Source organism: Camellia sinensis, chromosome 2, assembly GCF_055761805.1.
Source record: "Camellia sinensis isolate YWXY chromosome 2, ASM5576180v1, whole genome shotgun sequence".
Classification (NCBI taxonomy): Eukaryota; Viridiplantae; Streptophyta; class Magnoliopsida; order Ericales; family Theaceae; genus Camellia; species Camellia sinensis.
In genome coordinates this window covers 127,688,688-127,701,575 of record NC_138962.1, presented here as the reverse complement: position 1 = coordinate 127,701,575, position 12,888 = coordinate 127,688,688, and the positions used below count along the sequence as shown (strand labels likewise).

Genomic DNA, 12,888 nt, shown 5'->3' with positions numbered 1-12,888 from the left:
TAATTGCTGTGTGCGTACTGTATGTATGTGTAAGTATTCAATTACTAAAGCTTGAACTCAACAGAATTGCAAGAAATTGTTTACAAGTTTCTAGGGTAGGTATGCTTTTATGATTTACCTACTTAAATCCATCGTCACAAGTTTGCAGCCAAGTATTTAAGTTGTTTATTACGACAACAATTTTCATTTTTGGCGACTAAATTTTTAGTCGCCAAAAATCAATTTTTAGTCGCCGAAAGGCTTTAGCGACTAAATTTTTTGGTCGCAAAATTAATAGCCAAAGAGTAGTCGGAAAAGTAATTGGCGACTAAAATTATTTTAGTCGCCAAATGTATTCATTTGCCGACTAAATATTTAGTTACCAAAAGGTTGAACATTAAATTAAATTAGATCCTTTTCGACGACCAAACTTTTAGTCTCCTAAAGTCCCACCTTTTTAGCTAGTAAAATTATAGTCGGCAAAGAGTTCTTTTTTGGCTACTAAAAAATTAGTCCCCGAAAGTCCCCCATCTTTGGCTACTAAATGTTTAGTCCGCAAAGAATTCCTCTTTTGGCTACTAAATATTTGATCGCCTAAACTTCTACATTTTTGGCTACTAAAATTTTGATCGTCAAAAGTGTGTTTATAATTTAATTTTTTGTTTTTAACTACGAAATATTTTAATTGCCAAATATTTGATTTTTTTTTGGCTACTAAAGTTTTAATCGCCAAATGTCTTTTTTTTTTGGCTACTAAACTTCTAATCGCTAAATGTCTTTTTTTTTTGCTACAAAAATGTTAGTCGTCAAATGTCTTTTCCCAATTTCTTTTTAGCTACTAATTGTTTAGTTGCCAAAAACATGATATTATGTTTTATTGCGAAATTATAATTTCTCCACAACCTGTCTATATACAATGCAACCTATAATACGTAAAAAATAAAATGATACATACTATCAATCATTCCACAATCTACATCCATATACCAAAAATAAATAACAATAAATATAAAAGTCCATACAAATCAACTATTGTCCAAACTAAAATAATAATTCTATACAAAATATATCATACAAAAATCAAAGTCCTCCGTATACAGAAAAATACATTTACTACCAAGCGAAATTACCATTTGGCATGGTACAAATTACCATCGTAATATGTACCACAACAAAAGGTGATATATGTACCACGACAAAAGTTTTCTATGGACCATGACAAAACATCCTATATGTACGTCGACAAACGGTATATATGTACCACGACAGTCATTATCTGTTGATTGTCAAAAGTTTTCTATATCAGTAATAATGAACTACACAAAAGCTGAGGACGACAAAAGTATTATATTAGTTCTACACAAAAGTGAAAATTCTTCTCCATACACCAATATGGATTATCCACAAGTCCACGCAACAAAGCCATCTACAAATAAAAACAAAAAACGAAACATTAAAATTGGTTACAAAATATCAATTCAGTCAACCATATGAAACATGTTCTAACATGCATTTAAGGTAGAACAATCAAAAAATGTCTTCTTGGAAATAAAAGAAAAGTATATATATATACGTATCATCCAATATTTATTCCAACCAACTGCACAAACAATGTAATATGCAATTTCTTCGTCCTATAAATATATAAAGACAATTATTAGAATGTGTAGATGTTATTTTAATAAAGTTGCTGCTTTTTTAACTTAGTGTTGCAAGTTTTTCGACTAAGTGTAAGGCGTATTCGAGGCTGTTTTGAAGTTTCGCCTTCGAAACGCCATTTTTCGACTAAGTTTAGGACGTATTTGGCTCTAACTCCCGACCTACGATTCCGAATTACGTTCCGTCAGTTCTCACAAATCCTATTTGTCATGAGGGAACTATCCGTGTGAGCCATACGGTGGTTCGGTGGCTATTATGAATTTTCGCCCCCGAAACGCCATTTTTCGACTAAGTTTAGGGCGTTTTCAGCTTATCATGGCGAAGCTATCCGTGAGAGCCACACGGTCGTTCGGGAGTTGTTTTGAATTTTCGCCCCCGGAAAGCCTTTTTTCGACTAAGTTTAGGGCGTATTCGGCTCTAACTTCCAACCTACGGATCCGGATTACGTTTCGTCAATTCTCACAAGTCCTATTTGTCATGGGGGAACTGTCCGTGTGAGCCAAACGGTGGTTCGGGGGCTGTTATGAAATTTCGCCCCCGGAAAGTCCTTTTTCGATTAAGTTTAGGGCGTATTCGGCTCTAACTCCCAACCTACGGGTCTGATTTACGTTCCGTCAGTTGTCACAAGTCCTATTTGTCATGAGGGAACTGTATGTGCCAGCCGCATGGTGGTTCAGGGGCTGTTTTGAATTTTCGGCCCCGAAACACCCTTTTTCGACTAAGTTTAGGGCGTACTCGGCTTTAACTCCCAATCTACGAATCTGAATCACGTTCCGTCAATTCTTACAAGTCCTATTTATCATGGTGAATCTATCCGTGCGAGCCACATGGTCGTTCGGGGGCTGTTTTGAATTTTCGCCCACATGACCCTTTTTCGACTAAGTTTAGGGCATATTCGACTCTAACTCCCAACCTACGGGTCTAAATTACGTTCCGTCAGTTCTCACAAGTCCTATTTGTTATGGGGGAACCGTCTGTGTGAGCCACACGGTGGTTCGGGGGCTGTTATGAATTTTCGCCCCCGGAAAGTCCTTTTTCGACTATGTATTCGGCTCTAACTCCCAACCACCAAGTCCTGATTACGTTCCGTCAGTTGTCACAAGTCCTATTTGTCATGGGGGAACTGTCCATGTGAGCCACACGGTGGTTCGGGGGTTATGAATTTTGGCCCACGGAAGGTTCTTTTTAGACAAAGTTTAGGGTGTATTCGGCTCTAACTCCGAACCTACGGGTCCGGTTTACGTTCCGTCAGTTGTCACAAGTCCTATTTGTCATGGCGAAGATATCCGTGCGAGCCACACGGTTGTTCGAGGGCTGTTTTGAATTTTCGCCCCCCGAAATGCCCTTTTTCAACTAAGTTTAGGGCGTATTCGGCTCTAACTCCCAACCTACGGGTCCGAATTACGTTCTATCAGTTCTTACAAATCCTATTTGTCATGGAGGAACTGTCCGTGTGAGCCACACGGTGGTTTGGGGGCTGTTATGAATTTTCGCCCCCGAAAAGTCCTTTTTCGACTAAGTTTAGGCCGTATTCGGCTCTAACTCCCAACCTACGGGTACGGTTTACGTTCCATCAATTGTCACAAGTCCTATTTGTCGTGGGGGAACTGTCCGTGTGCATCACACGGTGGTTCGGGGGCTGTTTTGAATTTTCGCCTCCGAAATGGCCTTTTTCGACTAAGTTTAGGGCGTACTCGACTCTAACTCCCAACCTACGGGTCCAAATTACGTTCCGTCAGTTCTCACAAGTCCTATTTGTCATGGCGAAGCTATCCGTGCGAGTCACAAGCTCGTTCGGGGCTGTTTTGAATTTTCGCCCTCGAAATGCCATTTATCGACTAAGTTTAGGGCGTATTCGGCTCTAACTCCCAACCTACGGGTCCGAATTACGTTTCGTCAGTTATCACAAGTCCTAGTTGTCACGGTGAAGCTATCCGTGTGAGCCACACGGTAGTTCAAGTGCTGTTTTGAATTTTCGCCCCCAAAACGCCATTTTTCGACTAAGTTTAGGGCTTATTCGACTCTATCTCCCAACCTACAGGCCTGAATTACATTCCGTCAGTTGTCACAAGTCGTATTTGTCATGGGGAAGCTGTCTGTGAGAGCCACACGGTGGTTCGGGAGCTGTTTTGAATTTTCTCTCCCGAAAGCCCTATTTCGACTAAGTTTAGGCCGTATCAGCTATAACTATGGTAAAGCCATAAACATTCCTAGTGGGCTGATTGAGTGCCAAATGAGAAGTTAATGTATGTGAAATCTGATTCAGAATTTCTGAAACAAAATTTTCATTCTCCAAGTTAAGGGAGCTCCTAGTTGGTAGTGAAAGCTATGGAGGAAGAGCACCACATAAACAGACAGCTAAATGATTTCTTATAAAAAAGTTGGCTAACATAAAGTAAAAAGTGATTTTAGTTCAAATAAGAATCTTAAAGGAATTATAAAAATAACCAAAATTGACCCAAAAACGGTAAAGAAAGTTGTCAAAGTAAATAGATAAGTTTGAGTAAAAATGAACACATGCACGCGTGCACAGATTAACTACATGGACCAAACACGTGACAAAGTACATAAACTATCTTAAAAGGCTTCAAAATTGCATATGGTTTATGAAAGATTAATCACAAAGACCAAACATGTGACGAAGTATCACATAAACTAAATAGCCAATAACAACTATCTTCATTTTCATTTCTCCTTCAGAATGTTTAAGATGATGCAGTTGAAACTTACATTAAGTGACCAAAGTGTAAGGTTCTTTCTGTGCCAGTAATGTTAATTTCCAGTTCCACAACAAAAACTCATTTCTAAACCATAAGGATGCTCGACCTCCTAATACTTACATTGCTATGATTAATAACAAAAAATTACCAAAAAGATGTATAATTATCTACACAAAAATAAGGAAAAGATTTTCCCACCTTTATATTTGAATAAGGCAACTTTGTGTCAATTTTGATCAAATTGATAACACCGATTACATTTTAATCACTCGAAAACCACTAACAACTTAATCAATGAGACAAAATCTTGAATCCTGAGTCAATTGACATAAGGACCGAAATTTTAAACATCAAAATGACATAAGGACCGAAATATAAAAAATATCAATGTAATTTACACAATTAAGTATTTTTATAACTTTAGAGGAAAATATTTCATCAATATACTTGAGATGAATATAAAACTACTATTTTCATGTGTTTTTTCCTATCCTAATCATAATTTAATATGCATTAACATATTAATGCGTATATTTAAAGTGTTTTTGAATAAAAGACTTGTATGAAGAGTTAGATTAAATATTTGAAGAAGAATTTGGGAGGCAAGGGCAAATTGTCACAGAACATTTTTTAGGATACACCACATCCACATGTAATATATTAACATTGTTTTACCCCAAACATTGCAACTGTCAGTTTACAAAGACAAAATTCAACAACAGCAACACAATCAACATTTTTTTTAACAGCAACAAAAGAAAGATTTTATTAAGATAGAAAGGAGAAGTACAAAAGGAGGACAAGCAACACACAGTCAACATTGCCAAGTAAAAAAATTAACGAGGATAGAGGATCTTACTTAACAGCCCCATAACCAACTGCCTCAGCTGTTTGATCAAGCTCCTCCTCTGTCCATTTATCAGCTTTACCTGATCAAGATTTGAAGAGATTATATCAAAACTTCAGTTTTAACTAATGTATCAAAAAGATGAGATGCTATGTCAAGCATGAGTTCATAGATATGAGGAACATAAAAAGCGCTACCTTGCTATAGGAAAACAACTAGAGTGCAGATCATTCATTATTATACCTCGTTCTACAAGAGCTGCTTTACAGCGACTCTTTGCTTCATCCAACAAATCAATTAATCGAACCACTTCAGTACTGCGAGTTTGAAATCGTTTCCCATCCTCTCCAAGAAAGAGACCAAAACCCACATGGTTAGTTTTAGGATACATATTCTCACCAGCTGGAAGCCAACCAACACGTTTCGCAGCCTAATAGAAGGAGAGATAGAAAGGAAGGCCGTCAAACTCACAGTGGTATGTTACCCATCTCTCTACAAAGCATGAAAAGTCATGAAGCACAGGACATGACATTTGATACTTGTAGTGAAAAACATTTCAAAGTGCTCTCGCTGGCCAACATAATTACATGGATTATCCATTCGGCTTTTTCTTCATTAAGACGATACCTAATTATTGAAAGCAGCTGGTTTAACTGAAATGCACTCATTCCGCTACCACTCCAACAAAAGGTGCACAAGCAATGCATGTCCAACCATGACATTTAAGTTCAAATAGCAGTCACATATTACCCAGGTAAACTTTAAAAATGGGTCATAAAATTCCATCTAGCAGATCTCTTTTCAATCACATGAACCACAAGATGATTCTATCATATAATTTATATCTTTAAAGCAAGAAACATGGAGAGATGCATTATATAAATCATGCAGATCAGATGCTAGATTAAACATATATAAGTATAGATGCAAGAATGAAAGACATATTGAAGGGTCATATAATTTACACTTTAATCAACTCCAAATTTTAAAACACTAACCGAAGCCGCAAGATCAGTGGAAGCATAGTTGAAACCACCATCCTTCTTCACAACAATTAAAGGTATATTTTTCCCCTCAATAAAGATCACACAAGCACCTTCACTTTCTTCAATTAATCCTTGCTTATCCAATTCCTCTAAAACTCCAGGTATATATGGATTGTAAAAGCTATCTCCCTGACGGGAAGGCAAAAAACAAAATAATTACAAGTGATTTTGCCACTCAATCATAGGAAGAGTTGATTTCATGAGTACGATATGTTCATTACTCATATGAAATTCAAGGGCGGGCAAATCATGCCACCATCTGACACTCCCTACAACTTCACTTCCAAATAGGGTTTTAAATAGCATGTGTAACAATAATCAAATTTAGGAATAAGCATAATGTAAGACTTATGAGAGAGAGAGTTGCTATATATTACAAAAAGTCTTCACCCCCTCTCTGTTTCCCATGTGTCATGGTAAGTCCCACTATGTTTTAATATGGTGGATCCTACACATATACTACACATACACATTGCTTTTATTGCATGGAAAACATGGGAAGCAAGGTTCTGAAAAGCGGTTGCGGTCGCCGTAACAGTGGCGGTGGCGCGGTTGAGGTTGCGGGGTGTAAATGCCGTAGTGTAACGGTTGCGGTAACCGGAACCGTGAATTTTTTTATTTTTCGCACAATTAGAAAAAAACTTACCGATACGCATATTTTTTTCCATGATCATATTTATTGGGTTAAAAATAAATATTGATCAATTTTTGTAAATTTTTAAGTATGATCCAATATATTTCATATTTTTAAATCACTATAAACTGAATTTTTTACATTTTATTTTAATAATTAATGACTTTATATTATACAAAAAATCAATCACTAACTATTATATATAAGATAAACAATGACAAAAGTAAGAGAATAAATAAGAGCCTAAATATATATATATATATATATACATATTTTAACCAAGCTAAATAGCTAATGACCACATTTATTATTATTATTATTAGTATTATTATTATTTTCAAACAATATATAGACAGACATACACAAACAAAATGGTTGAGTGATAGCAGTTGAATAGAATAACATAGGTCTTACAGCTTAAACAAATCAATAACATGTTCTTCATCTTCCCTCTTCTCTTTCTATCTCTTGCTCCTCCATTTTCTCTTTATCTTCCCTCTTCTCTCTATCCCTCTTCCCCCATTTTCAGCTTTTTTTTGTGTGTTTTTTCGAAAGAAACAGTTTGGAACCGTTACGTAACGGTGCGTAATTGGCCGTTACGGCTGTTACGACATCGTGACGACCGCTACGGCAGCCGCTACGGCCGACACACCTATGAATCTCAATCACATTGCAAAAGCGGCCGTAACGGGTGGCGGTAACCGCCAAAACCGTTACGTAACGGCGTTACGTAACGGTTGCGGCCGCTTTTTAAAACCTCGATGAGAAGTGAAATAAAATGGTGAAAAAAGAATTTGGTGATAAATAGCATTTCTCTATCAGAAAACATTAAATATATAGATATATGCCATTATAGTGCATTGTTTTGCTGAACACTTGACCTATATCAGATGTGAAGCAGAAGAATTTCTCAATGTCAAAGACAATATCACTGGGCAAACACACAACTTTGACTTCATACTGATGAGACATTTTATGGTTAACATAACCACAAATCAGCATTAACCAACTTAGTCACTCAAGCCTGAACATGTTCTGATGCATTCCTCACTCGTTACACATCTACCATTCAAGAATGAGAATCCAATAATTATAAATATATATATATATATATATATATATGTATAACATTTTCCATAAACTTTCAATTTTACAATTGTTTAAAATCCGTTGTAAAAGAATCATCGTCTATAACACCAAATGCCACCTCAAAACCATCACCTATCTATATCTTTACTTTTAATTTTCCTGATTGAAACTAGCATATAAAATACTAGTTCTATTGAATTGAGTAATTTGCTTGAGTCCAAAATAAAAAAGAATAAACAATGATAAATTACATTTATGGGCCTCTGGCCTCCCATACTCTAAGCCTGTACCATACTAATGTCCTCATTGCATATGCAATAATGTAATTCAACTAAGATTCATAGTCTAGTCTTGCCACAGTTCTTGTGCCCACTAATTTAAAGTAATCTTTTAGTTATTACAGCTATACAAGAAGTAACTAAGATGACGAAATAACAATGTTTTGCCTTTGTAGAATTGTGATCTTAGATATCAAGCTACCATCAGTTCAAGTAGTCATACAAAATGGCCAACCTGACAACATCAGTCAAAATTTAAAGTGACAATGACTTAAAGCAGATACATTTGAATCGGATGAAATATACAATTGGTGGGGCAGGGGGCTGTGAACCATAAAAAACCAAGAATGTTCTATTTTCAGCATGCACGCTATAGATTGAAATCAAAAGTTGGGGTCTTTTTTACGTGGCTCCATGGCGCATAAAACAGGTGTGGAAAATACAATCAATGTTTGACATTGTCATTAGTTAGAAAGAAAAATATCAGTTAAGTACCTTCTCCTCTATCTTAATTCCTAGGCGTTGATAAACTCTTGGATATCCCCTTCGACTGATTTCACAGATTTGTGCCCATGCCTTTCGATACTTCTCTTCCCCACCCTGTGATACAAGTTATGCCATAGGAAATGAAACCAAATAAGATAAATGATGAAACATAATGAAACCTCGAGATAAAATCATTAACCAAATTTTCTTCCTAAACGAAGAAACAAAATTTATAGTTTATAAATCAGATTTCCTCCAAAATAGAAAATTGAAATTTACAGCTTTTAAGTTCTTTTACAAATGAGAAATTTAATTATTACTATAATCAACCTCACAAGTCTTTAAGGCATAAAGGTAAGTGATTCACCTGGAAACTGACCACCGCTTGTTGTGCCCTCTCCTTGAATCCAGGATCACCGTCAAGTCTTTGCTTTGATGCCTTATAGAATGCCTAATAACAGCATTCAAGTTAAACCAATAATACCCACTTTCACTGAATTTCATGATTCATTTCAATGAAAAAAAATTGAATCAAGGGCATAAGTTGCTCAAAGCAGCACAAGCAACTAGTTACTTGAATTATTTGCTAATCTAAGCAAGGGACTTTGTTGCTTGGATGTAGCATAAAAAATATTCAAGTGACATGAAGAAGTAGTATGTCTGTACCAATTCAGGAAATGGACCTAATTTCCAAAATTTTTATCTCACCTCGAGATCTCCGATAGCTTGATCATTGACAACCTCCACGTTCGGAAATTTTTCGAAAAGAAATTCGATTAGCATACCAAACTGCAAAACATAAATAATATCTTTAAGACATAATAGGAAAGTAACAAAAAAATTATCGAAATAGACTTTCATAATTCAGACAGCAAAGAGGCCATAATATTATCACCTTCTAGAGCAGCAATAATCAACAAAAAATTTGAAAGAGCATAATTTTTCCACTTAATACAATTATACAAGAAGGGTCTGTTGGAGCTCCTTCTTCCACCACATATTAGGGAAGGAAAAGGCACCGAAGAACTTCAAACTACTGTTTCACCCAAGAAATTATTTTGATCCAAATGAAAAAGTTGACTCATAAAATAGGACAACCCATGACTGAAACCCTCATCAAAAAATAAATAATTTTAACAGAACTTATATAAAATTTCAAGATAAAAGAGAGAAAACAAACACACATACAGAATGCATGTGCTCACACACACACACACACTTACCTGTGTACCCCAGTCACCAACATGGTTTCTCCAAAGAACCTCAACATTTGAAAACTCTAGCATACGGGCTAGAGTGTCTCTAATAATTGTAGATCTCAAGTGGCCGACACGCATTTCTTTAGCAATGTTGGGTGAGGAAAAGTCAACCACTGCCCTTTTGACTGTAAGTTTCGGCGACCATGTTTCAACACCATTTATTAGCATCTTTTGGATGCTCTGCAGTGGCAACAATATATTTTAGTAAACAAGACATTCACACTGAGTGAAGAAACCAAGATAGCTCATGATCCTGCCATTCCTATCCATTGCTGTCAAAAATTAACTAATACCTTTGCTATCCAATCCTTTGATAACACAACATTCACAAACCTAGGTCCAGCTATACTACATTTGTCTACCATTTCTGATTTTGGTAGATTGTTCATAATGGCCTTAAAGAAGAAAAACGCACAAACTATCATTTAATAGTATCAATTCAATATTGAATACAAAAATCATAGCATTATTGATGAACTAAGTTATTAGAGACAGGAAGTACAACATAGAGAATATGGAGTGATCAATGTCAATACCTTTCCAATAGGTTGGGGACCTGTCAATTCGGAACCCTTGCCTTTTATTTTTGTCCATAAGCTCATGGCATTGTTGCTGCACCAAAAGAATTCCAAATTTAACAATTAAAAAAAAAAAAAAGGCATACAAGAGTTTCCATTGCTATAAAAGCCCGAGAAATTTTAGAGACCTCTAAAATTTGAGGATTCAAGCATTCTATATCTTTTGCTGAAGTTAGGTGTGTGTAGTTGTATTGTATGCGCACACATGCATGTGTGAGAGTCTTCAATTCCTCTAACATGTCACATTTACTAGATATGTTACATGGACTTCTCTAAAAGCATGAAGTAGCTGTGTTAGACATGCAACACTTGGATAAGGTACATGTGTTCGACATGACTAACTGGACATGCCCCGAGCAAACATGCCAAGTACACATAAAACTCTATAGTGCAACTCATAAACTAATAAGGGGGCTTTTAGTTATGATTTAACTCAATATTCTATGGTTGCTATCCTGACTTGTAGAAACACTAACTAATAATCTAGGAAGTTCAAATTTTAATGTCTGAATGACTTTTTCAACAGCCAATGAACTTGATTAGCTTTCAAAAAATATACTATACTTACTCATATCAAATTGCTAGTATTATTCTTAAAATAAAATACATACAACTAATTGAATTTTTTTTTATTATATGTACCCTTCTTTTTTTTTTCCTTTTTTGTTTGTTGAAAATTTGGTTGAAACTAAACACCATCAAGTCTGCTGAAGCTGAAATAAATAAACCAAACAATAAAAAACAAAAATTTCCCCAAAGCTTGAACTAGCAAAGAATTTGACTATGAATTCAGTAATCAATATGCACAAATTTTTAAAAGAATACTATGAACTAGCACTAGTTTTCTTCCTGGAAACAAGAAATCAAAAGAAAAATTACTAAGAATTATTGTATATAATCTGTCTATCTCCTAACAATTCATTTGTATAACATATATATACTGATAAAATTCGTCACTATATTATTACCCCTGAATCCAAAGTCTCAGGGTGAGAGAGAGAGAGAAAAGAAAAACCCACCACTCAAATATCCTTGTTTTTGGCCATGTCCGTGTCTACATCTCCATCTTTAATGGCATCAAAATCAGCAACCTTTCTCCTCCGAAGATGCATCTTGACATAGAAATTAAGAAACAGCGAGAGAATGGCAGCATTGAGAACCGAATTGAAGCCCCAAGCCCCAATTCCATTAAACTCACCTTTCCAAAAATGAAGCAAAAGCACACCCGCATGGCACAAAACATTACAACCGAGAAGAACAATCTGACAAGTGACCACAAAAGGGAAACAAGCACCTGGCAAACCAATGGCAATCCAAAATCTGTAGCCATAAACAAGAGAGTAAACAGAGGTGGCAATGAGAATGGCAAGAACTTGAAAAGATTGAGAGAATTCGAGCCAGAGGAAGGACATGAAGATGAGAATGGAGTGGTTGAAGAGGCGGAAGAAAGAGAGGTGACGGCTGCGGAGGATGGAGAAGAAGCTGCGGAAAGTGTGGAGGAAGCGGGAGAGGTAGAAGAGCTACTAGAAGAAGACGCGGCCGGAAGGGCGGGTGCCGAGGGGGAAACAGAGGAAGAAATTGGAAAGAGGTTTTGGAGCAAGCCCAGAACCAGCGGGCGTCGCAGATCTCGGAGGCGGAGGAGAAGAGGAGGCCGGTGAGCTGTGGTGGCGATGTTCGACGGTGGAAGATCGACAGACACTGGTCGTGTGCGACACTGAGATGAGGGGCGGTGATGATTGATTCTCTGTGTGACAGAGAGAGACAAAGGGAGAGCAAGAGAGAGAAAAAACCGTGTGAAGAAGTAATAGATTTGGGCAAAAATTTAGGCGCCAATATGAAATATTTCCCAATAAAATTTTGAACACATCTGCGACTAAATTTTAGTCGCTGAAGATAGGTTACCAAAGATAAAAAATAAAAAATAAAAAATAAAAAATATTTGGCGACTAAAATAATTTTTTGTCGCTGAAAGTAAGTTTTTGGCGACTAAAACTTTAGTCGCCAAAGAGGTATTTTCCATTCGGCGACTAAATATTTTAGTAGCCAAAAATAAATATACGGCGACTAAATTTAAATTTGTCACCGAAAGTAAGTTTTAACTTTAGTTGCCAAAGGGAAAAAATAATTTTTTTATTTTCCATTCGGCAACTAAATATTTTAGTAGCCAAAAGTCAATATACGGCGACTAATTTTTTTTTTTGTCGCTGAAAGTAGGTTTTTGGCGACTAAAACTTTAGTCACCAAAGAGAAAAAATAATTTTTTTATTTCCCATTCGGCGACTAATATTTTAGTAGTCAAAAGTCAATATACAA

General features: G+C 36.1%; 1 protein-coding gene across 17 annotated transcripts in view; it reads right to left on the bottom strand.

Moving 5' to 3' along the window:
* Positions 1-1,011: 1,011 nt before the first annotated feature.
* The window catches only part of LOC114298992 (arginine--tRNA ligase, chloroplastic/mitochondrial), an 83,294-nt gene continuing 71,417 nt past the window's right edge, over positions 1,012-12,888 (bottom strand). For 9 of the 17 annotated variants that reach the window (XM_082915577.1, XM_082915579.1, XM_082915585.1 and 6 more), the window contains 3 exons: positions 10,534-10,609; positions 10,291-10,392; positions 10,042-10,177 (listed from right to left, as the gene is read on the bottom strand). In XM_082915577.1, coding sequence (XP_082771703.1) covers positions 10,346-10,392; positions 10,534-10,609 — 123 coding nt within the window. In that variant the 3' untranslated portion in view covers positions 10,042-10,177; positions 10,291-10,345. Of the gene's footprint in view, positions 1,406-5,217; positions 5,288-5,402; positions 5,636-6,203; positions 6,381-8,747; positions 8,853-9,105; positions 9,190-9,446; positions 9,528-9,961; positions 10,178-10,290; positions 10,393-10,533; positions 10,610-12,888 lie in introns of those variants that run through there. The other 8 variants (XM_082915574.1, XM_082915581.1, XM_082915586.1 and 5 more) reach the window with 5 other exon arrangements.